The sequence below is a fragment of the Clinocottus analis genome, unplaced genomic scaffold, assembly GCF_023055335.1.
Source record: "Clinocottus analis isolate CAN_PGR_092001 unplaced genomic scaffold, fCliAna1.0.p SCAF_6, whole genome shotgun sequence".
NCBI lineage: Eukaryota > Metazoa > Chordata > Actinopteri > Perciformes > Cottidae > Clinocottus > Clinocottus analis.
The window spans coordinates 11,509,284-11,534,586 of NW_027176218.1; the positions used below are offsets into that span (position 1 = coordinate 11,509,284).

At 43.0% G+C, this 25,303-nt stretch overlaps 1 protein-coding gene across 1 annotated transcript in view; it reads left to right on the forward strand.

Annotated features, from left to right (window-relative positions):
• The window catches only part of pclob (piccolo presynaptic cytomatrix protein b), a 54,459-nt gene that overhangs the window by 10,129 nt on the left and 19,027 nt on the right, over positions 1-25,303 (forward strand). Inside the window, exons 9-19 of the mRNA XM_068602892.1 lie at positions 122-1,720; positions 2,076-3,119; positions 3,483-4,526; positions 4,742-5,761; positions 6,115-7,125; positions 11,656-12,501; positions 13,004-19,907; positions 20,384-21,951; positions 22,163-22,428; positions 22,816-23,644; positions 24,005-25,055. Of these exons, the coding sequence (XP_068458993.1) occupies positions 122-1,720; positions 2,076-3,119; positions 3,483-4,526; positions 4,742-5,761; positions 6,115-7,125; positions 11,656-12,501; positions 13,004-19,907; positions 20,384-21,951; positions 22,163-22,428; positions 22,816-23,644; positions 24,005-25,055 (17,182 nt within the window). The remainder of the gene's footprint in view (positions 1-121; positions 1,721-2,075; positions 3,120-3,482; positions 4,527-4,741; positions 5,762-6,114; positions 7,126-11,655; positions 12,502-13,003; positions 19,908-20,383; positions 21,952-22,162; positions 22,429-22,815; positions 23,645-24,004; positions 25,056-25,303) is intronic.

Below are 25,303 nucleotides of genomic sequence, written 5' to 3' on the forward strand. Positions count from 1 at the left end.
CATTGAAATATGATCCTTGTTTCACTGTTGTCATTTCTAGATAAACAAAGTATGTATTTGGACAGTCTTTATCAGTAACAAATGCAACTAATGTTACACATGTTCTCTGTTTATTTTTCAGGCGAAAGAATGGCTTTGTCTAAACTGCCAGATGCAGAGAGCACTTGGAGCTTCTGAACCTCTAGGCCTTCCCATGATAAAACCCCAAACTTCACCAAACAAAGACGTTTCTGCCACAACCCAGAAGAAAAATACCCCAATGTCAACTTCACAAGAGGGAATTTATAAACCAGCCTCACCCAAAATTGAGCTTGTTAATATTACCACAACCAATGAAACTGAATCCCCAGACCTTGGTGCACCAACAAAGAAAGTTACCCCTGCCGCTGCTTCATTGGCTGACAAAATCAATCCATCAACTACCACACATGCTGATGTTTCACCAGCTTCACAAAAGCCTTCTGAAGACACACACAAAAGACAACCTAGTACACCACAGCAACAGCCTCCAAAAGCTGTAACATCTGCTCCTCCGCCAGTACCAGAGGCAGAAAACCCATCCTCACAACAGCCTCCAAAACATGTGATCTCTATTGCAATGTCTGCTCCTCCACCAGATCCAGAGGAAGAAAAGCCCAACCCACGACAGTCTCCAAAGGCTGTGACTTGTATTGCTAAGTCTGCTCCTCCTCCAGATCCAGAAGAAGAAAACCCACCCCCACAACATCCTTCAAAACCTGTGATCTCTATTGCTAAGTCTGCTTCTCCACCAGATGAACAAACAGGAGAACGACATCCAAAACAGCCTCCAAAAGCTGTGACTTACATTGCTAAGTCTGCTCCTGCTCCAGATCCAGAAGAAGAAAAGCCCCACCAACAACAATCTCCAAAAACTATGAATTCTATTGCTAAGTCTGCTCCTCCACTCGAACCAGAGGCAGAAAAGCCATCCCCACAACAGCCCCCAAAACCTGTGACTTATATTGCCACGTCTGCTCCTCCTCCAGATCAAGTTGCCGAAAAGCCCCACCCACAACACACTCAAAAAGCTGTGAATTCAGCTCTACAAGATCCAGACACAGAAAAGTTACCTCCACAACAACCTCCAAAAGCAGTGTCTTCTATCACAAAGTCTGCTCCTACACCAGATCGAGAAGTGGGAAAGCCACCCTCACAACAGGCATCGAGTGGCTTGTTTAGTTTTGGTAGTCCTAAAACGCACCCTACAGCAGCAAAGTCTGCTGAGTCAGTGTCTGGAAAAATGTTTGGCTTTGGGTCTTCTTTCCTAAGCTCTGCATCCACTTTGATAACCTCTGCTGTCCAGGATGAACCTAGAACTACACCACCAACTCCACGTAAGATGTCTACTGCGACCAATGACTCACCAAGAACTACACCGCTAGCTTCCCCAAAACTGTTACCTGCAAAGGACAACACGCCACCCGCCGTCCAGAAAACTGAAGAGAAGAAACTAGAGAAACCACAGCAGGAAAAGACTCCTTTAACAGTTCAAGCCAAAGTAGACAAAGCTCTATCAGAGCCCCCTAAGGCACAAACAGACATCCAAGGTGCTCCAAAATCAGTTTCAACCATCTGTCCGCTGTGTCAGGTCAACCTCAACGTGGGCTCCAAGGATCCTCCCAACTACAACACATGCACAGCATGCATGACTAACGTCTGTAACCAATGTGGGTTTAATACAATGGCAATTATTGCAGAGGTAAGTCACTGTCACTACATGTCTGCTACTGGAAAAAAAATATTATTTGACATATATTGTTTTGTTAACCTCATGGTGTTTACTGTACAGCATGTGTATTATTAATGCAAAACCTACATTAATTAGGAATCAAACAATTTTATCTTTAAAATAAGCACGGTTTTAGTTGATATAAAATACAGATTCATGAAAAAACACGGGGCATGAAGGTGCGGAAAGTGGGTCAATATCCTATGTACTCTTTTAATGATAGAATTACATGCAATTTCTTTGTAACAAATGTGTCTTTGTTTGTCAAAACACCATGTTGTTGTGTGTTTTAAAACAATGATACATTATACTGCACTTTTTTCAGGTGAAAGAATGGCTTTGTCTGAGCTGTCAAATGCAGAGAGCCCTAGGAGCATCTGAGCCTACTGGACATCCTGTCGTGAAACCACAGACCCCACTATGCAAGGTTCCTGGTTCTGAACGGAAGGATATACTGCAGGACAAGCCTACGGAATCTACAGCAGTCAAAAAAGAGGTCACTCAAGCAACTCCACAGAAAAAAGAAACCTCTAAAGCTGAGGCTCCAGTGCCGATTACAGTCCAACAGACGGTGACAATGCAACAAGATTATGTGGAAAAGACGCAGGTCTTTTTGGGGACTGAACAAGGACAAGGCCAAAGCCAGGATGTGTCTGGCCAACAGCAACTTGATAAAAAATCCCCACAAGTACAGCTTTCTCAAACTATAAAGCCAGAAGTTGAGGCAGGTCTTGCTCACCAAGAAATTGGAACACCATCACAACAGCCCTCAAAATCTTCAGCCCCTATTGCCAAATATGCCCCTTCACCAGCTCAGCCTGCAAAACAGGAGTCAGGAGGTATTATTGGCTTAGGTAGTCCTAAAACACAACCTGCTGCTGCAAAGCCTACTGAGTCAGTGTCTGGAAAGATGTTTGGCTTTGGGTCTTCTTTTCTAAGCTCTGCATCCACTTTGATAACCTCAGTGGTCCAGGATGAACCTAAGACTACACCACCAACTCCACGTAAGATGTCTACTACAGCCCATGCCTCACCTAAAACTACACCGCTAGCCTCCCCTAAAATGTTACCTGCAAAGGACAACAAGCCTCCCGCTGTCCAGAAAACTGAAGAGATAAAACTAGAGAAACCACAGAAGGAAAAGACTCCCTTGATAGTTCAAGCCAAAGTAGACAAAGCTCTATCAGAGCCCCCTAAGGCACAAACAGACATCCAAGGTGCCACAAAATCAGTTTCAACCATCTGTCCACTGTGTCAGGTCAACCTCAACGTGGGCTCCAAAGATCCTCCCAACTACAACACTTGCACAGCATGCAAGACTACTGTCTGTAACCAATGTGGATTTAATACAATGGCAATTGTTGCAGGGGTAAGTCAATGTCACCACCGGTCTATTACCTAAAGAAATATAATTTTACATACGTTGTTTTGTTAACCCGATGGTTTTTAATGGTACAGCAAGTTTATTATGTCTATCCCATGAGTATCATAATTGCCAAGCCTACATGTTCTGGAATCAACCGATTTCATCTAAGCATTATTTAAGTTTATATGAATTACAGATCCGTGAACAAACATGTGACATGAAAATGCTGAAAGTGGTTAAATATCCTCTGTACTCTTTTAGCGATGACATTTTTCATAAAAAATTTCCGTTACAAATTTGTCCCTTCGTTTGTCAAAACGTTGTGTTGTTTTTAAATAATGATACATTATACTGCACTTCTTTCAGGTGAAAGAATGGCTTTGTCTAAACTGTCAGATGCAGAGAGCCCTAGGAGCATCAGAGACTTCTGGACATCCTGTTGTGAAATCACAGACTTCCCCATGCAAGGTTCCTGGTTTTGAACTGAAAGATATCCTGCACGACAAGTCTACAGAATTTACAGCCGTCAAAAAAGAGGTCACTCAAGCAACTCCACAGAAAAAAGAAATTTCCAAAGTTGAGGCTCCAGTGCCGATTGCAGTCCAACAGATGGAGACAATAACACAAGATTCTAAGGAAAAGACAGAGGTCCTTTTGGATATTAAACAAGGGCAAGGCCAAAGCAAGGACGTGGCTGGCCAGCAGCAACCTGTTGAAAAATCCCCGCAAGTACAGCTTCCTCAAACTCCAAAGCCAGAGGTTAAGGCAGGTCTTGCCAAACAAGAAGTTGGAAAACCACTGCAACAGCCCTCAAAATCTGTAACCCCAATTGCAAAATCTGCACCTCCACCAGTTCAGCCTGCAAAACAGGAGTCAGGAGGCTTTTTTGGCTTAGGTAGTCCTAAACAACAACCTGCTGCAGCAAAGCCTGCTGAGTCAGTGTCTGGAAAGATGTTTGGTTTTGGGTCTTCTTTCCTAAGCTCTGCAACCACTTTGATAACTTCAGCTGTCCAGGATGAACCTAAGACAACACCACCAACTCTACGTAAGATGTCTACTACAACCCATGCCTCACCTAGAACTACACCACTAGCCTCCCCTAAAATTTTACCTGCAAAGGACAATACGCCACCCGCCGTCCAGAAAACTGAAGAGAAGAAACTAGAGAAACCACAGCAGGAAAAGACTCCTTTAACAGTTCAAGCCAAAGTAGACAAAGCTCTATCAGAGCCCCCTAAGCCACAAACAGACATCCAAGGTGCTCCAAAATCAGTTTCAACCATCTGTCCACTGTGTCAGGTCAACCTCAACATGGGCTCCAAAGATCCTCCCAACTACAACACTTGCACAGCATGTAAGACTACTGTCTGTAACCAATGTGGATTTAATACAATGGCAATTGTTGCAGAGGTAAGTCACTGTCGCCACAAGTCTGTTACCTAAAGAAATATTATGTTGCATACATTAAATGAAGGCGCTGAAAGAAGTTGAATATTCTCTCTACTCTTTTAATGATAGAATTACATGCAATTTCTTTGTAACAAATGTGTCCCTTTGTTTGTAAAAATGCTGTGTTGTTGTGTGTTTTTTTTTAACGATGATACATTATATTGCACTTCCTTCAGGTGAAAGAATGGCTTTGTCTGAACTGTCAGATGCAGAGGGCCCTAGGAGCACCTGAGTCCACTGGACATCCTGTCGTGAAACCAAAGACTCCCCCATGCAAGGTTCCTGGTTCTGAACTGAAGGATATACTGCAGGACAAGCCTACAATATCTACAGCAGTCAAAAAAGAGGCCACTCAAGCAACCCTACAGAAACAACCCTCCAAAACTGAGGCTCCAGTGCAGATTGCAGTCCAACAGACGGAGACAACACAACAAGATTCTGTGGAAAAGACGCAGGTCTTTGTGGGGACTGAACAAGGACAAGGTCAAAGCCAGGACATGGCTGGCCAGCAGCAACCGGTTGGAAAATCCCCACAAATACAACTTCCTCAAACTCTAAACCCAGAAGTTAAGGCAGGTCTTGCAAACAAAGAAGTTGGAAGACCACAACAACAGTTCTCAATATCTGCACCTCCACCAGTTCAGCCTGAAAAACAGGAGTCAGGAGGCTTTTTTGGCTTAGGTAGTCCTAAAAAACAACCTGCTGCTGCAAAGCCTGCTGAGTCAGTGTCTGGAAAGATGTTTGGTTTTGGGTCTTCTTTCCTAAGCTCTGCATCCACTTTGATAACCTCAGCTGTCCAGGATGAACCTAAGACTACACCACCAACTCCACGTAAGATGTCTACTACAGCCCATGCCTCACCTAGAACTACACCGCTAGCCTCCCCTAAAATGTTACCTGCAAAGGAAAACAAGCCACCTGCTGTCCAGAAAACTGAAGAAAAGAAACTAGAGAAACCACCGCAGGAAAAGACTCCTTCAACAGTTCAAGCCAAAGTAGACACAGCTCTATCACAGCCTCCTAACACACAAACAAACATCCAAGATGCTCCAAAATCAGTTTCAACTGTCTGTCCGCTGTGTCAGGCCAACCTCAACGTGGGCTCCAAAGATCCACCCAACTACAACACTTGCACAGCATGTACGACTAACGTCTGTAACCAATGTGGATTTAATACAATGGCAGTTGTTGCAGAGGTAAGTAACTGTTATTACAAGTCTACCACTAAAAAAATATTATTTGACATACATTGTTTTGTTAACCTTGTGGTTTTTACTTTACAACAGGTGTATAATGTCTATCCTATGAGTACCATAATTGCCAAACCTAGATTAATTAGAAATCTGACAATTTCATTTTGTAAAAAGGAATGATTTTAGTTAATATAAATTACAGATCCAGGAATAAACATGTAAAAAATGAAGGTGCTGAAAGTGGTTCAATATTCGCTGTACTCTTTTAGTAAAATTACAAACAATTTGTTCCGGCTTGGTTTGTCAAAACTGCTGCTTGTTCTTAACAATGATACAATATATTGTACTCCTTTCAGGTGAAAGAATGGCTTTGTCTGAATTGTCAGATGCAGAGAGCCCTAGGAGCATCAGAGCTTACTGGACATCCTGTTGTCAAACAGGCCCCCCCATGCAAGGTTCCTGGTTCTGAACTAAAGGATATACTGCAGGACAAGTCTACAGCAGTCAAAAAAGAGGTCACTCAAGCAACTCCACAGAAAAAAGAAACCCCTGAAGTTGAGGTTCCAGTGCCGATTGCAGTCCAAAAGATGGACACAACAACACAAGATTCTGTGGAAAAGACGCAGGTCCTTTTGGGTACTGAACAAGGGCAAGGCCAAAGCAAGGACGTGGCTGTCCAGCAACAACCTGTTGGAAAATCCCCACAAGTACAGCTTTCTCAAACTCTAAAGTCAGAGGTTAAGGCAGGTCTTGCCAAACAAGACGTTGGAAAACCACTACAACAGCCCTCAAAATCTGCAACCCTGATTGCCAAATCTGCACCTCCATCAGCTCAGACTGCTAAACAGGAGTCAGTAGGCTTTTTTGGCTTAGGCAGTCCTAAAACAAAACCTGCTGCAAAGCCTGCTGAGTCAGTGACTGGGAAGATGTTTGGGTTTGGTTCCTCTATCTTCAGCTCTGCATCTACATTAATAACTTCAGCTGTTCCGGTGGAACCTAAAACTACACCACCTACTCCCCGTAAGATGTCCACTACATCCATTGTGTCTCCTAAAGCTACACCTCCAGTTTCTAAGATTCCTGTTGTAAATGACTCCAAACCACCTGCTCTAGGGAAATCAGAGCCACCTCAACAGGCCAAGCCTGTACTGTCAGCACAAGCCAAAATAGAGAAAGCTCCACCACAGCCTCCAAAATCTACAGAAGTGACCCAAGTTGCTCCTAAAGCAGCTATGTCCACTTGTCCACTCTGTAAGGTTGACCTCAACATGGGCTCCGAAGAGCTTCCCAATTACAAAACATGCACTGAATGCAAGAACTCTGTCTGCAATCTTTGTGGATTTAACCCCCGGCCCCATACAGGAGCGGTAAGTGCAATATATTTAATTCCACAGCTTTTTTTCACATACATTTATCTTAGGTTTGTTAATTTCTGTTTACTGTTAATTATTGCATAGTCAACTTACCCTTATTTTGGGTTGAAGTATGCAAGCAATACCTTTGATTTGTATAACTTGTTATTCTTTGGAATAAGATTGTAAAGAATGGACGATTGGGAGATTGTCTGGCATACAGCCTTGCTTCTATCGAAAGTGTGGGACATAATATACTAAATTGTACTACAATGCTGATTGAATAAGAGATGAAGATGCCAGGGAAGAGAAAATATACATAGGGAGAGCTTGCTTGAATTGGTTGCCTACAGTTAATTCATGTAATCTTTTAAGTATTGACCAACGAGTTCTCAGACTAAATAAAACACAAACCAAATGCAGACTATGTGGTGGCTGCTAACAGTCCACTAGAATGGCCTGAGTTATTACATAACAGCTCATGAGAAGGCAGCTTCAGCAGACCGGGAGCACTGCAAATGTATAAAAGTGATTGAGGGTTGTGCAACAGCATTAGTGAGATGGGATCTGCTGCCACAGCTGCCAGAGAATCTCCAGCCTCTGTGAGAGATCTGAGATGGCAAAGCCCTGTGATATGCCAATAAGCAGAGGTGAACCAGATTAAGTCCAACACAACACTGTGCACTACATTCAAGCAGCAGACATTTCCTTTCCGGCCATCTGTCATTTACAGATCTGTGGCGCCATATAATTCAACAGTTACCCCATTTTTTGTGTGGGTGGCAGTAGCACAAGTGTGTAGTGCTTTGGGACATACCCACACATGCATGTAATTGTTGAATGCATGATTGTGCACCACAAAAATGCGTCCGGCAGGTATTCCAAAAATGGCTTGGATTCTGCCTCGTTGGATATTTGTGTTTCTCTGGGTCTTTCACAAACTAGTTATTACGCCCTTGCAAGTTGTGGAAATGATAGCTCCCTTACGTTCCACCTTGTTGCCAGATGCACAATAATTATCCTCCAAATACAACCATTCTGAGCCTTTGGTACGATACTTTGCCCATTACAACACTCAGCACCTTGCCACCTCAACTAGTTGCATTGTTTACAACAGATGATGTTCATACTTTTATAATGTAATATCATATTAAACAAGTGACAATGTTGGTTGCATTAAATCAGAAAAAAATATATTTTTTAAATATTTTAATGAAAATTGTGCACCTTTTCAAAAAAAAAAGAGGTTATTTTTTCTATTTCTGTCTGACAGTTAAAATTTGACAGTTGAGAATGGGGACATGTTTTTGAATTATTTCCTCTCTGTAAACAATACAACTTATCTCTGTAGGAATTGAATGTCCGTAAGCATACATTTTTCTCTTTTCTTTATGTCTGTTTTTAATTGGGTTTCCTGGGAACTGATTACAACATGTTCAGCCCAAATGGCACATTACTGTGGATAAATATAATACAAATAGAAACAGAAAAGATGTGGTTCTCACGTAACTGACACTTGTCACATTTTTCATGGACACTAGAGAGGGGGAAGAGCCTGAGGGGACATGTTGTAAGGAGGAAGAGACTAGCCTTGACGATTTCTGCTGTGTGTACAACATTGATTCCTTCCTCTTACTATACGAGCCCTGGAAAACAAAAATAGCTTGGCATTTACACCACTCGACAGAATGAGCTACTTACTTGTTGCAGTTCTACAATCTGATTTTTCAAAGGGACTATACCTACCTACTATTATGAATGAATGTGGCTTTTTAGTAAAAGGGCAGACATGTCTTCTTTTAAAATATAAAAAGGACTTGTAATGTTCGAAAGATGAGAAGGCCAATATAGGCAAAGTGAGTGCTGGCAGCAAGTCCATCCATTTTTCCCTTTTCTGCTTCAGCTGATGCCATCAAAAGCCTGGGACTGACTGTTGGCCGATAAGTAGGACACACGTGTATCGTGCTTTGCCAGCTAAAGCTTTGTGTGTGACAGTTGAGGCAACATGAATTACATTTTCTCAGTCCTGTTCTAAAATTTGACCATGTGCCTGTATCTTTTGCTCGATATAGATTTCGATTTTCCAGTACAAAGCAGTGTGTCCCTAATATGTTGTCTTAAGTTAATTGTCTATTATAAGATCCATTTAAGGAATCAACTGAAACATATTTTTTTTTGCTAAGCTTCCATGAGAAACAGATTGTTGCCCCATGATAAGGTGGAGACACCCCCTGGTACACCCAGTGACTGTCTTAAAAAATCTATTCTGTGGATCGACCAAATACTGCCTACCTGTTGCATTCCTTCTCTTGTTTCACAACCTTTTTTGGAAAGTGCAATGAGCCTAGCATGCTAAAATTTAGTTGACTCATGTCTTGAACCTGATGCTGCATTTGTACATTTTTGATATTGAGTTTCATCAGTCTGAACACATAGTGCCACTGCCCTGTTGTTTTTCAGTACAGATTATTGTATTCCTCATTTGCTTAGGGAAGAACAGAGTGTGTTGTTTCATATTATGTGAGACTTAGCCCTCAGGCTGCAGTGATTTCCCTGAATATGAGAAAAAGGCGTTGCTATTTTAATACATGCTGTGGATTTCTGTGAGACTGAAAGAATACGACCTCACCTCAGAGGTTTGACTATGTTATTGTACCTCTTAGTGACTTTGCTTTCTATCTATGCCACACCCTTGTATTCCCTCTCCTACCTCAATTTTTACCCATTGCATCCTGCCATGAAAAGGAAAGTTGCTGAAGCATCATTTATCAGATTGAAAAAGCAAGGAGTATATTTCCTTGTCTTTACAATGAAGCACTCTGCTTATTACAGATTATTTTATTATTTATTATTATTGTAAGGATGTGTGGATTTGCAAATATTAAACTCAAATTATTTTTTATTGATTAATTAGTGGGGAAAAGAGTAAAATGTTTTTTTGTAAGTAGCAGTTTGATAGCTGTTGGAGCATTTAAATTGTATGTGTGATATGCAATGCCTTTGTTGAACCACACACATCATACATTTGACACAATGTATCAAATATGTATGTAGGACTGGAAAACTAATAAGCACATTTGTATAAATTAAATGAAAGTATAACATTTTTAAGGTAATCTGTGCCCAAAGTGAATGGGTTCCTTCCCCAAGGTATTGCATTTTTGCAGAACGTCTTGCTGTAAATACAGATAAGAGGTAATTTCTTTGTAAAGCTCAGCAGATCCAGCCTAATGCAGCAGGCCTGTGTGTCAACAGCATACTTTCCTGACTGCTGTCATTGTGAAGATTTGGTAATCCAGCTCAGGCTAATCGTAGGGAGCAGCCTCTCCCACAGCTCTCTGCTTGGGGCTGCTACTCTTTACTCATAAAACAGATTTAATTAGACAAAAGGACGATGGCGACTTTCCAAACCCTGTGGCTCTGATGCATGGCTCTGAGATTGTGTGGCTGTGAGACTGTTACTGGCACTGGAAGGAAATTTGATGGGATTGGATCTTTTTTTTTGACTGACATCTTTTTTTCTTCTTTTTTTATTGCAGTCTGATATATAATTAGGTTAAGGTTAAATAATGTATCAGATACAAGGTTAGTGCAGTGGTGGTCTATACATGTGTATCTTAACTGATTAGTTTTGGCATTAATTTGGAATATAATATTGCATTTTTTGCTCCGTCCATCTGGTTATCAGTTCTGTTTGTTATTATGCTGAGATCTAGGCCTGTGCAATACCAGCACCTCAAGAAGTGTGAGAGGCAGGAACACATTTAGATTGCATGAGAGTGAGAATACAGTAGACCAGCAGAAAGGCTCAGGAATGCACAGCCATGGCCATCTGCGCACACTGCTGTTTTATTCTTCTCTATTAGTTTCTCTTGATAGCTCTTTCAAGTTGTTCCTGTTACAGGGAAACATAAGTATATTGGGGAATAGGCCAAATGTTGGATTTTAATGAGTTATGAAAATGTTTTCACTTAAATGAATAACTAACCCATTTTATCAACTATGTTTACTGGTTATGAATGTTGATAAACTTATTGCAATACAATGCAAGTATCTTTTGTTTTTGCAAATAAAAATAAGTCACCCTCTGCAGCTTTCATGTGGACCCTTAAAATGATTAGGCTCAAAGTTTGAATGGTCCAACAACGGAAGCTGGGTGAAGATTGACTTTATAATCCTTTGAATGCGGTTGTATTAATCAGCATAAGAGATGTACTGTGTTGTATTATATCATGTTCATGTCAATTAAAGGAAGATGGTGCCACAAGCCATGACTTTGCTGTTCACCTGTAAGTTAGTTTTACTCAAGACATTCCTCAATAAGCCCTGCTTTTCTTATACTCCTTTATGAATTAACCTGTGAGGTCTATACTTTGAATGGTGATCTAATGAGAAATCTGCAAAATGCTGATTTAGCATCACCTGAATATATAACTAATGCCTTTAATTGTAAATGTTATTTACCACGATAAAGGTGTTTTTATTTAAATCTTGTTATAGCATGTTTTCTGATCACATCTTGTGTTTTTGTTTCTTTGATCACAGACGGAATGGCTGTGTCTGAACTGTCAAACTCAGAGGGCTTTGTCTGGACAGCTAGGTGGCTCAGAAAAAATGCCCCAGCTTTTACCTGTATCTGCCAAGCCAGGGACCATGGCCACTCCTCTAACAGAGAAGGCAACAGATATACCAACGGATCCAACCCCAAAACCAAAGATGGAACCTACATCTACCAAAATGGAAATCAAGGCTACAGCAGCTTCTGCACAAATAAAGATCGAGCCCACACGCATTCCCACAACAGCAAAGATTTCACCTGTTAGAGCTGAAAAACAGCCATTATTAGCATCCACAGCAGAACTTATGACACCCGATATGGCCACTGTGCAACAGATAGCCATAACACAAATGGTTAAAGTGCCAAACACAGATGTTTCCGAGACCGTAACAGTGCAAATTAGAGAAGAGTCAGTGAAAGTGGAGCTCAGTGAACCAGAATATCCCAAAGTTGAAGAGTCTAAACCTGACCTTCCAAAAGTCAAAGCTGAAGCAGCTTCCTCTTTCCCTGGAACTGAAGCTACAGTTGTACCAACTCCCTCTATTGCTGCAGAGGTTGCCCCAGGGAATGAAGCAAAGCCAGAATTGTCTGCTCCAGAGAAGACTATTAAGGAGGTATTGACTGATGATCATATCGAATTGAACGAGCGAACAACATCTTTACCACAAGCTAAGGTGCAACCAAAGTCGCAAGAACCACAGCTGGTATTGGAAGTAGAATCAGTCATAACAGCGGACAGCAAGAACCTGGCTGATAGTTTGGTTGAAAAGAGTATTGACATCACCTTAACTCCAGAGACACAACAAGTATCTACAAAGAACATCATAATAAAAGTAAGTATGGGTCCTCTTTATTAAAAACTAGAGTTTATTGTATTGACTAATCAATAATACAAAATGAAATATTGTAGAAAAGAAGATAATTTGATACGATGGTAAGGTACTGCCACATTCCCTGTATTAGTTATAATGTATTTAAAGATTAAATACCAATGTTGCCTTTAAAATTCCCAATGTTTGGCGACAAAATGGAATGACAAACAGCCTTGAGCAATGATAAGGTCCAAAGATTAGGCCCGATGCTACATGAACCTGCATAGTTTCTGTCGAAGCATAATGAATGAAGCTTTAACCTATTTGGTACAAACCTAAAATAAAGATGGTATGACATTCCTGAAAAGTATCGGGAACCCGACTCAATTTGAGGGAAAAATTGACAGGGCCCAATCATATTCAGGCTTAATTTAAAAGTTTTAAAGTAAAAAAAAAAAAAACACAAAATATTCTTTCAAAAATCTAATTTATTGACTTATTTTTTTTCTCTTCACATTTGTAGGAGCAAGATGAAATACATAAAGAACCATTAAAAGAAATAAAAGTTACCCTCCCTACTTGGCATGGTACATTTGAACACAATGTTTTACCTGGAACAGCTACAACGCCTGAATTCAAAGCAGAAGAGCATGATGAAGATCAACCTCAGATTTTACCCATATCACAAGAATTTAAAGATTGGCAGGTGGTTAGTGATGCAAGTAAGGATGATATACCAGTAAATACAGATCCATCCATTTCAGTAAAGGAGGAAGTTAGAGCTGAGAGAAGGCGTCTAAGTTTCCAAGCAATGGCTGAGAGCAGTGAAAGTGAGCTCACACCTTCACCTAAACCTAAACAGAGGAGAAGACTGGAGGTCAGCAATGTTTCATCCAGCAGTGAGGACATTAAAACTGAAAGTGCTGACTCCTCTATAGAAGATGAAGAATTCATCCGCAAGCAGATAATGGGTATGGGTGATGAAGAAGAAATTAATTTTTCAGAAGATGAAGGAGAAGAGTATTTAGTAGACGAGGAAGCTATAAAAAAGGTTAAGCTTGATAATGCTTCTGTGACAGCGAAATCACTGTCTAGAAAAAGTAGTAGAGAAAATGAAGAAAGCCAAACCAGGGAAAAAGCCCCCTTAAAAACAGACAATGAAACTACCCAAGATGTTCCTGAAATGATGCCCTGTACTACAATCAATAAAGGTATTCCAGTCATGAGACACAGACAAAGCACTGATGAAGAAGTAGAGAGCATCACAGAATCCCTGTCAAAGGGATCGTCCAGTGTTCAGGTATCTAGTTTCACCCCAGGATCTTCACCCACATCAGCCTCATCTCTGGAGGAGGACAGTGACAGCAGCCCCAGAAAGAAGAACGTTAGTGGGGACAAGCAGCATCGCAAAGGAAGACACAGGCAGGCAACACAGGCTCTCCCAACCATTGATGACTCCTCTGAAGAAGAGGAAATGGGGGGGATGGAGAAGCCTAGGAAAGACAAAGAGGAACTTCGAACCCATAGCGCATCACTGTCTCCAACTGAAGACGCTTCCTCCAAAGAGAATCTAAAGGAGGTCATCGTAATGGATGAAACCAGTAGAACATCTGGCTCTGAGTTCTCTGTCAGTCTAGAATCGGAACCAGAGGCTTGGCGAGCTTTACAGAGAGGGCGTAAGCCTCCACCAATGGTGAAACCTTACAACCCTTCTGATCTGTTTAACGAAAAAGATACTGTGACAAAATCATTGAAGAGTGCTGAAGAAGCATATGACGAAATTATTCAGAAGACAAAAGCTATTCCTGGGGAGAGTCCTCCTGACATTGAACCACTCTACGGAGGAATGGCAATAGAGGACTATCTTTATGAATCCTTAGTTGAAGAGTCTGAGTTTAGGATGGGTGAATCTCAAGAGGAGGAATTTAAACAGGATACAAGCTCTGAGTTTCTCAAAAAACTTAGGTCTCCAGAAGAGGTTTATGAGGAAATGATGCAGAAAAAGAGAGAACTGATGATAATAGAGCAAGAGTTTCAACAGACCCAGACAGCCAGAGAATCTTCATCATCAGGGACTTCTGTCACTGGGCCTGTATCAATTTCTGAGACCTGTGTGGTTACCATAGTCACAGAAGAGACATCCCTAACTGAACAAACTGACATGCTTTTTCCAGGCACTGAAACTTCTAGTGAAGTGCCAGTGAAGAAAAAGAAAAGGCCAGCTCCACCACGCCCCACTGAACCCCCTAAGCGTTCTGAGGTGAATGTTGTTCCAAGTACTCCTGGATCTGGAAGTGGATCTATTGGTTTTGTTAGGCCTATGGTTCCTCAAGATCCTGCACTCAGAAAGGCATTGTTTCCCATACCAGACCTCAAAATTACCCGGTGTTCATCTGGGGAGGAAGAGGACGACAGTCTTGCAGACGAGTATGGTGTTGGTGTTTCCTCTGATATTACCCCCAGTGATGACTCTGAGACGAAAGAGGTTCCATCCATAAGCCCACCTTTGTCTGAAACCCCTGAGATGGAACCATTCTGTGTGGTCTGTGAAATTCCAGAGCCAAAACCTATTCCAACTCCTATTTCAGCACCAGAACTAACCACTACACCCTCTCCTGTATCCCCAATGTCACCTCCAACTTCACCAGCTACTCCAGATTCCAGTTTGGCTTCTAATGCTACATCTCCATCCTCATTCCAAGCTCAAACACCTCTTTCATCAGATTCAACACCACTTTCTACACCAACACCTCCAAATTCTTTTGCAACCCAATCACCTTCAGAGAGCTCACAGGCATCTCCTGCCACAATTCCAGCAGTGCCATCTAGTGGAGGTGCAGTTTCCCATCCTACCCTTACCACAGTAATAGTTACAATACCAGATATGGTGTCTGATCCATACAAAGCTCAAACAACTGCAGCACTTCAAGATATGACTTCTACAGCTGAAGCTCCAACTCCAGCCATAGTGGGGGTGTATACTCATATACCTGTTGTGGTTCAGATGCCAGACCTGGTTTCATCTTCATCTGAGGTGCCTATCATGGCTCCCGCTGCGCTACAGGTCTCAACACAATGTGCAGCACCTGTTGTTGCTGTGGCTCAACCCACAATCCCATTTACAGCTGTACCTGGAACAATCCCCACTAAAGCTCCAGCCCATGTTGTTTTTGATTCTGTCACTCCGGCCTCATGTCCTAGACCAGAAGACCAGAAGATGCATGACCTGATTTCAACTACATCTTCTATCTCTGCACAGACTCCACTACCGGTCCCAGAACTCTCTACCCCAGCTCAAACTCAAGCTCAAGTGGCAGCTGTCCCATCATTGATCAATGTCGTAATCCCAGCTCGAGTTCAAACAGCCCCGGTGGCTGCACCAGCTCCAGCATCAACTATTATAACCAAAAAGAAGGTCCCACCTCCTCCTCCCCCTCGATCTACATCAGTGTCATTACCTGAGACTAGCACAGAGCTTCCACTTGTGAGGACAGTTCAGCATGTCACCCCGACTATGACCACCACCATAGCCAGGGCAACCACAGTGGTTGGTCAGCCAATGCAGTCTGTATGTGTGGATATACAGCCAAGAATGGAAGACATGCCACTAGATAGTGTTGCTGTACCACAGGTAGTGACTCCAATGAGACAAGGTCATGTAGTCACTATAGTGCCAAGTGTGGAAAACATATCTCTGTTGGGACAAACATCACAAGATATAGCTAACACAGGGTCAGTAATTGCCACTTCTCTGCCACAAATAAGTCAAACAGCTTCATATATACCCAGCAAAGAAACAGATTCACTATCCACTAAGATCTCAGCAGTGTCAGTAGCTTCAGCTCCACCCCTTCCGCTGAAACCTGTGGCAGGTACAAAAGTTGTAGACACAGTTGAAATACTTGCAGCAGATACATCTCCACCACGTCCTAACACTTTACCCAAGCCAACTGTGTATCCAAAGCCACTGGTTGCCACTGCAGTTACGATTGCCACAGCAACAATAGCACAAGCATCTGATACATCATCTGGCTCTAGTCAGACCACAAAGCCTCCTCCACCCATCCCACCTAAGCCTGTATCAATTCCAGCTGGACTGGTTTTCAGCCATAGGCCAGGTGAGAGTGTTAAGCCCCCTCCCCCTCCTGTGGCCCCCAAAGCTGCAACACTACCAAGGACCAAAGAACCTCCAAATGCTCTGTCACTTAGCCTGACACGGCCAGTGGAATCTAATTTGATTGCAACATCTCCTAAATCACCTTTGTCTCCGAGACACTCTAAATGTTTGCAAACCTATGTGGTGATAACCCTTCCTTCTGAGCCTGGCTCACCAACAGAGGTTATAACAGTCCAGGCACCTGTAAGACGAGGCTCCATCCCATCTACAAAAGTGTCAGGGGTACGGACCACGCCCTCAGAGCAAAAAACATGCGCTGAGGCATTCTCAGCAGAGGTTACAGTTAGGAGAGCCTCTGTCCACACTGTGAGGCATCCACCTCCAACTACTGTGGATCAAACTGTGGCAGTAGAGCAAGTAACTCCCGATGACATTGGGGCTAATAAAGTGCCAGCCAGGAGAGACTATGTGCCTTCTGCAGTACTACCATATGTTGCTGATGTCATGGGAGTGTCATCAGGTCAGGCCACACCTATTCAGGCACATAGTGTACCTCTTCCAATTAAGAAACCTTATGTGCAACAGCAGCAATTAATTACTCAGCCACTGCCACCACCTCAAACAATGTATGAAGTTATCACAATGGCCCCAGAGCCAACGGTTATTATTCAACCACTTGCAGTCCAAGCCACAGCAATATCCCAGTATATACCATACGTTGATCAACATCCAAACATAGTCACAGAGGTTGTAACTGTGCCAGCAAAGGTGTCAGCTGAAGCACTAGTTCCTCAGTCCCAAATACAAACTGGACCTGTGCAGCAACAACATTTGACAGAAGTTGTTACTGAGGAACCTTTAGTTTCACTAGTTTCCCAAGAAAGACCTGCTGCAGTGTCCACAACTGTTTTTAATCCACAAGCTGCAGCTCAAATAGATATGCTAAACCAAGAACCAGATATGCCAACTCATGTCATTGTCACCAAGACAGTTATGGTTAAATCACCAATACCAGGAGTGAGTCAGAAAATTCCTCCTGAACCGCAACTTACATTAGGTGAAGCAGTGACTCACTCTACAGAGCAAGAATTGCCCAGAGTTTTCACCAAGACTCCGACCATTGCTGAACTCCCATCAGTACCACAAGCTGTTCGGCCTATAGAGGTTTTGCCTTTAATGTCAGGGCAACTATCCTCACAGCACCCACTTCTTGTTGCTGAAGTGTTGCCCCTCCCTACAAGTGAATTACCTAAAGAGATTATTGCAACTGAAACGTTAGTTAGAACACCAGGATTAGCAACAGTATCTTCAGTTCCTCACTCTCTATCTGTGGTTGTTGAAATTCCCCCAACATCAGAAGTTGCACAGTTAATGTCACAAACGACAGTTGCTAAGATGATAACTCCTACAATTGGAAATGTAACACCCTCACCTCTTGTGATGCAAGTCGAACCAATGGCAGTACAGCCAGAAGAACCTATTGCACAAGCCTATGAAGCAATTACATCCTCAGTCATGTCATCTTCAACGCCACCACTGGAGGTCACAGCATTAGAGCCTGAAAGAGAGACAACCACCGGGATTATACCAAAGGATGTTGATGTAAGAGCTTCCATACCATCATTAGTGTTTCATCCTCAGGCAGCTGCTGGCATAGCAGTTGGAGTTATTTCAACTGAGGAAACTACCAGTAGGAGAAGGTCATCTATATCGTCCATAGTGCAGCCAACATACACCACGAGTGAGATATTTCCCTATCCTGCAAAGTATGAAATACCCACCAAGGTGGTTACAACTGAGGCCTTTGCTGCAAACAGGAGAGAATCTTTAACCTTGCAGCAATCATTATCATTGGCACATGTAGTAAACATGCCAGCTGATAAAGATATTCCTATTGATGCTTATGCTGTTCAGGTCCCCTACATGAGAGGATCCATTCATTCAACAGAAGAAATACCACAGGTATCAACTTATTCTTTGGAATATGACCATCCTCTGGAGATAATAACAACTGAGGCATATACCAGGAGAACCTCAATGCCCACTGCACAGGCCATTCCACAGGGTGTATCTGTGGCTCCAGTCACTTTTACTAAAATTCAGCAGGAGTCTATTGAAAGTCAAGAGATTCGAGGACCAGAAAAGGTTGTCTCCAGTATGAGTCACATGTATTCTTCAATTTCCACCTCAGGCCAGCCTCCTGAAAACCTCCCAAGCCTTGTCACTCAGGTGGTCACCACTGAGGTTCAGAGGACCACTGTATCTGTTGTTCATGAAAGATTTCCACAAGTCCCTCAACACAGTATAGCAATCACCATACAACCAGATGTAGCTAAAGTCCAACCTCTGCCAAAACAGAATGGAAAGATAATCTACCCTGGTGATGTCATTGATTTACGGACCATGAAGGTTGACATAAAGATGACCGAGCAAGGCATGGACCTAACACCACCGGAGTCATGTCGACAGTCTTTTTCAAGTGATTCTAGTGGGCGCCAAATCACAGCAGTGCAGCCTGAGATAGTAAATCTTAGTGCAGAGATCTTCCCTGCAACAACACTGTCTGTGGTCACAGACAGCATCACAATTGTCACATGCACAGCCACCATTGCCTCATATAACACTACTCCAGCTGAGAAACCCCTTGATTTGCAAGGCCCTGTTACGTCATTGCCGCTGCCTCTCACCACATACAAACCATTTGAACCGCTAGCTCAGATTGTATACAGACCTGTGAATGCCCAGCCTGTAGTCAGTGCACTACCATCCACAGCTCAAGACATACCCATTAATCTTTCCTTTGGAGCTCTGGTCTCCCCAGATGTCAAACAGTCAATGATTTCCCCAGACGCTATCAGCAATGGAGGTGCTGTCCTTTCTCTAGAGGCCACAGGAGCTATGGATCTGTCAAACTACAGACCAGTGAGAGCTATGGTAGCTTTGTCTGACACAAGCCCAGGAGTGGTGACCACTGTTGTTGAGGATGATGGGACTCCAGTCGACCTTACAGCTGGTAGGAGGATTGTATGCTGTGATATCATTTACAAGCTACCTTTTGTAGGAAGCTGCAGAACATTGCCCCCTGTTAGAACCCAACCTGACAACCGTTTTGGATATAGAGATGACCACTACCAATATGATAACGCTGGACTGTATGGCATCAAAGGCATGAATGGAATAAAAGCCTCAATGTCTGAGACCAATCTGACAGAGGCAGGACTGTTTTCCTATGATCCCAAGAACGACTATGACTATCTAAGTGGATCTTCAGATAGCGCTATAGACCTCACTGCTGGCAAATTTTCTTCTGGTGAGTATGTGGATATTTCTGTTTTGAAGTTTTTCACTACCATGTTGTGTGCTTGCTATATGGGCTTGTATGTATTTGTTTTAAAATACTTGAAACTGTATTCATTAATTTAGTTGAATGTACCAAGTGTTTTATTCTTTAACTTGTATATCATTACAGTTCAATTATTTGTACCCTCTAAGTTTATTAAGTCATGCTTTCCATTGCTGTTTGATTTGCGTTTGGTTTGCGTTGGTTTATGCATGTTTTCAATAAATATTAAAACCGTTTTTTTTCTTTTGTCTTCATACAGATGCATGTGTGTGCCTCCGTGTGGTCCCTCAATGCTTTGGTTTTGCGTCTTGCTAGCCAAAATAACTACAGATATGCATGTGAAATGAGAATATTTTTAACTCAAAATTGCATGACCTCGAACTCAATGAAATATTAACGTATTTAATCAAGTAAACTATATATCTTTGGACTTATTATGGCAGGTAAAGCTCTCGACTACACTAGCAAAGCTACTGGAATCCATCCTGGGATGATTACTGCTCCATACTCCCAGGTCCCTGCCGCTGGATTTGCTGTGACTGGTGTTCTAAGAATCTCAGATGGAATATTGTACTCCTCTGTTGCTGCCCCAGTTCCATCTACATATGCAATTACAACTCAACCGGGCTCCGTCTTTAGTACTACCTTAACACCTACATCAACAGTCCAGAACCAGTCATTGCCTCATCCGTATGGCTTCATTCCCAGTACAGACCCTGGACAGATACTTACTTTTGAAACAGGGCTACCTAAAGAGCTTCTACCCACAGCTTTGGCTGACATCATTACAGGCTACCCAGACATGTACTCAGACACCACCCTGGAAGCAATTGCTGCCTCTCTGGATGCCTTAGCCTCTTCCCCAATATTCCCTGGCTTAGACAACACAAAGATGGCGCAGTATCAGATGGAGAGGGAGTTCCTAGAGCTAGAGAAGCTAAAACAGCTTTGTCTCGCTGAGGAGATTGAGTGGGAGAGGCAAGAGATTCAGCGTTACCGTGAACAGGAGCAGCTTATGGTCCAAAGGGAACTGGAGGAGCTTCAGGCTCTGAAACAGCAGCTTCTCATGCAGCAGGAAGAAGAGCACCATGCCCACATGGTGGCCCAGCAGGAGACCTATACCCAACAAAAAGAGCAGTTGCAGCAAATCCAACAACTACAACTCCAACTCCAACGCCAGCTTGATGAGCATTATGGAAGCACTGGTACCACAGGAAACCTCTTAAATGCTAAATATGCAGGGGTAGGGGACAGTGGCCAGTACTGGCCTGTCAAAGATGAGTCTACAGGTCCATCTATTGGGACACAGTTAGTGGAAAGTCAGGACCAGCTTAATCTTGTAAAGAGCTTTCAAGCTGATCAGGACACAGGGAAAAAAATACTTGATAGTGGAGTACAGACAGATGATGAAGACTCAGCAGGGAAGCAACATGTAGGAAGGAGAAAGAAGAATAGGAGAAATGTTGATAGCTCAGCTCAGACTGATGATGAGGACCAAGATGAATGGGACGCTCCGACAAAAGCTCGACGACGCTCTCGAAAACACAGCAGCGATGGGAAACATGGCTCCAAGGTCTCTAGCATTGCTATCCAAACAGTGGCAGAAATATCTGTCCAGACTGACCAGTCTGGAACTATCAAACGACCCAGTGTCAAGATGGATACAAAAGTGGAAATCATCAAGCATATTTCAGCTCCAGAGAACTCTCAGAGAGGTGGCAGTCTGAGCTGTCAGACTGACTCAGATAGAAGGCTCCCACCTATTGAGGTGGGGTACAGCACACACCTAACAGCAGATGTCCCATTCAAGTCAAAAGTCTTCTACACCTCAGTCTCCCCAATGTCCCCTGAAAAGTCACTTGGAGGGCAGAGAATGTTAACTGCTGACCCAACCAGATTTTCTTCTGGCCCTCGTATATTAAAGGCTGGTCAGAAGTCTCTGTCTGATCCTAAATCCCTTAGTCCCACCACAGATGACAGGATGGGTGGATACTACGCAGACAGCTATTCTGTAAGTCATAGCAGAATATAAATGGAAAGAAACAACTGTCTCATTATTATTGATGATAATAATAATAATGACTTTGTTTATGATTGCTTCAGAATGATACAAATGCTTTAAATACAAACATTATAGATAAATATACAGTGAATTGTATTATAATTGTCTTTTTAATCGTTATTCAATGATTGACAGATTTATCCTTTGTTTTATGTTCTAGAGCCGATGCTCTCCATCTGGTACAGGTAAGAAGGTAAAACGGACACTACCAGATCCCCCTCCTGAGGATGACTCATTGACAGGACGTTCAGGCTACAGCAGCAACTCTGCACGTCGTCGTCTTGCCCGCAGTACAACAATGGCCCGGGCAAAGATCCTGCAAGACATTGACAAGGAGCTTGATCTGGTGGAAAGAGAATCTTCTAAACTTCGCAAGAAACAAGCTGAGCTAGATGAAGAAGAGAAGGAAATTGATGCCAAGCTACGGTAAAATACTGCAGATTTCACATTAACACAATTTAGGATTTAGGCTTGCACTTTGTTTCAGACTGTGACATTACTTCATGAACAAATAATGTTAGTAACCATTAGATATGGCATGCATTAATAACAACTAATATAATTTCTCCCTCTCATGCAATCATTATTCCTAATTAATCTACATGATTCCCCTCTTACCTTGATAGCTTATGGGCTAAAAGGCTGCCTTGACATCACACAGTGAGACCTCTCATCACTCACACATGTCACACTCATACAAAAGGTACTATTGTGTGAGAACCCGGAATTTTTTTGCCTCTTTGGTTGTTATGTTAATAGAGTTATTAGAGCTTTAATTGTAAAACAATGTGTCATTTCTTGTTATTACTGTAGGTACCTCGAGATGGGTATCAACCGGCGTAAGGATGCGTTGCTGAAGGAGAGGGAGAAGAGAGAAAGGGCCTATCTTCAGGGGGTGGCAGAGGAAAGAGACTACATGTCGGACAGTGAGGTTAGCAACATCCGAGAGGCCAGGGGTGATGGCCTGGAAAGACCACGAACAGCTCCCCAGTCGGAGTTTGACCAATTCATCCCCCCCCAGACAGAAGCTGATTCCCAGTACAATACACTAACTAGCCCCTACTCTCACTATGCCCAGTATGTTCCCCAGACCCAAACCACCAGCCACTACACCCAACAGAACCTATATCAGCAGCAGTCTCTTTACCACCAACAGGTGTCTCCTTACCCAACCCTATCCCTGCCCCATGCCCAAGGTCAGTCTAGCAGCTACCAGCATGCTCTGCTCTTGCAGCAGGAAAAGCAACGACAAACCACTCTGACTGATTTAGAGCCTAAAATCACCACCAACTATGAAGTGATACACAACCAGCCTCTGCTCATTGTGCCAACCTCCACAGAAAGTGGTTATGGAGTTTCTCACCTGGGGGGCAAGTATGGCAGCTTGGACTTGAGGATGGGGTTAGGGGGAAGGAGCATGGCCTCTAGTCCCATGTCTAGTATTTCTGCTGATTCCTTCTATGCTGATATTGACCACCACGGTTCCAGGAACTACGTGCTGATAGAGGACATAGGGGAGCTCACCAAGGCCTCAACGGGGCTGAGCAACACTGGCTTGGGTTCTGAATTCAACATTCCTGATAAGGAGTTGTCCAAGGCCGACAGACTACTCAGGGCAGCAGAAGTCAGGCGCACAGCAGAGGTAATTACTATAATGTTTAATCACCCACATTTCTACCTTTCTCGGCTCCTCGTGCTATATTTCTATTTTTCATTCAGGAGTGCAGTTACTGAACATACACTTATTTTTTATTCGAGAGCATTGCTATACTGCTTTTTCATTTCTGTGATGCAGTAAACATAGTTTTAGCAGTAATACTACAGTGTTTTGGCCAAATAGATCAAGGTCTATAAACAGACACAATGGTTCAGTCTAGCCCAATCTGTATAAAGATCAATGATCACACATTCTCAAGGTATATGTAAGAGATATACAATGCATGTGTTATTGTGTGAGTTTGATCAAACATTAAATGGATGTCATATTATTTTTTCCTTTCAGGTGGCAGAATTTTTAGGATCATCTCGACTTCAGGGTTATGGCAAAGGAGAAGATGAGACAATGGAGGAGCCTTATGAGCTAAAGCTACTGAAGCAGCAGATCAAGCAAGAGTTCAGACGAGGAACAGAGGGACTAGAACACTTAACAGGGCTCGGCCTACCCCATTATCTCCCCAGTGATGGCAGTTTTCGTCACTTCCCTAAAGGGGAAAAATATAGCATTGGCAGGCTCACTCTTGAAAAGCAGGCTGCAAAGCAACTCCCAGCAGCTGTGCTTTACCAGAAACAGATGAAGAATAAAAAGGCTGTAATAGATCCTAAGGCCATCACAAAGTTTTCCCCAATTCAAGAGAGTAGGGGCTTGGAGCCTGACTTTGGCAGCTACATGGGATCTGGGGCCTCCTCTGTGACCAATCTGGCTGCTACAGCTAGGTTGCTTCAGGATGAGATTACATTTGGGCTAAGAAAAAACTTGTCTGAGCAGCAAAAATATTTGGGCTCTTCCCTAGGGGCCAACTTAGCTGGTTCTCTAAATTTTGGACAGTCCCTCGGACTGGGATCCACTATCAGGGCCACAGCCCAGGATGATGGCACCTACCCAAGTGGCACCCGTTCCAGACCTTCATCACGCCCTTCCTCCCGCCCCTCTTCTGTCTATGGCTTGGATCTATCTATCAAACGAGACCTGTCCAGCTCCTCACTTAGACTTAAAACAGAAGGAGAGGTCCTAGATGCAGCATTTGCTCCTGGGGTGGCCAGAGCAAAGCCCACCAGTCTCCCTATCAGCCAAAGTAGGGGACGTATCCCTATTGTGGCTCAGAACTCTGAGGAGGAGAGCCCTTTGAGCCCGGTGGGAAAGCCTATGGGTATGGCTAGAGCCTCAGCTGGACCTCTCCCACCCATCTCTGCTGATTCCAGAGACCAATTTGGGTCTAGCCATTCCCTGCCAGAGGTACAACAACACATGAGGGAGGAATCTCGGACACGAGGCTATGATCGAGACATCACATTCATCATGGATGACTTACAAGGTGCCATGTCTGACAGCGAAGGTAAATGGAGGCTCAGACTGTTGCAGCAACACAAATGTGTGGACCTGCTTGTCGTGCATGCTATTGCTGAGTGGTCTTACTGAGTTTGTGCATTAACTGGTTATTTCTCAATCATCAGTACTCCAGATAGTTGGTGGTTGTTCATTACTATAATTCCCTCACTCATGGTAAATGTCCTATTAGATGTTTGCCTGCTTTTTCCTTTCTTTGTAATATCTTACCCACCGATACATAATACTCTTAGTCTG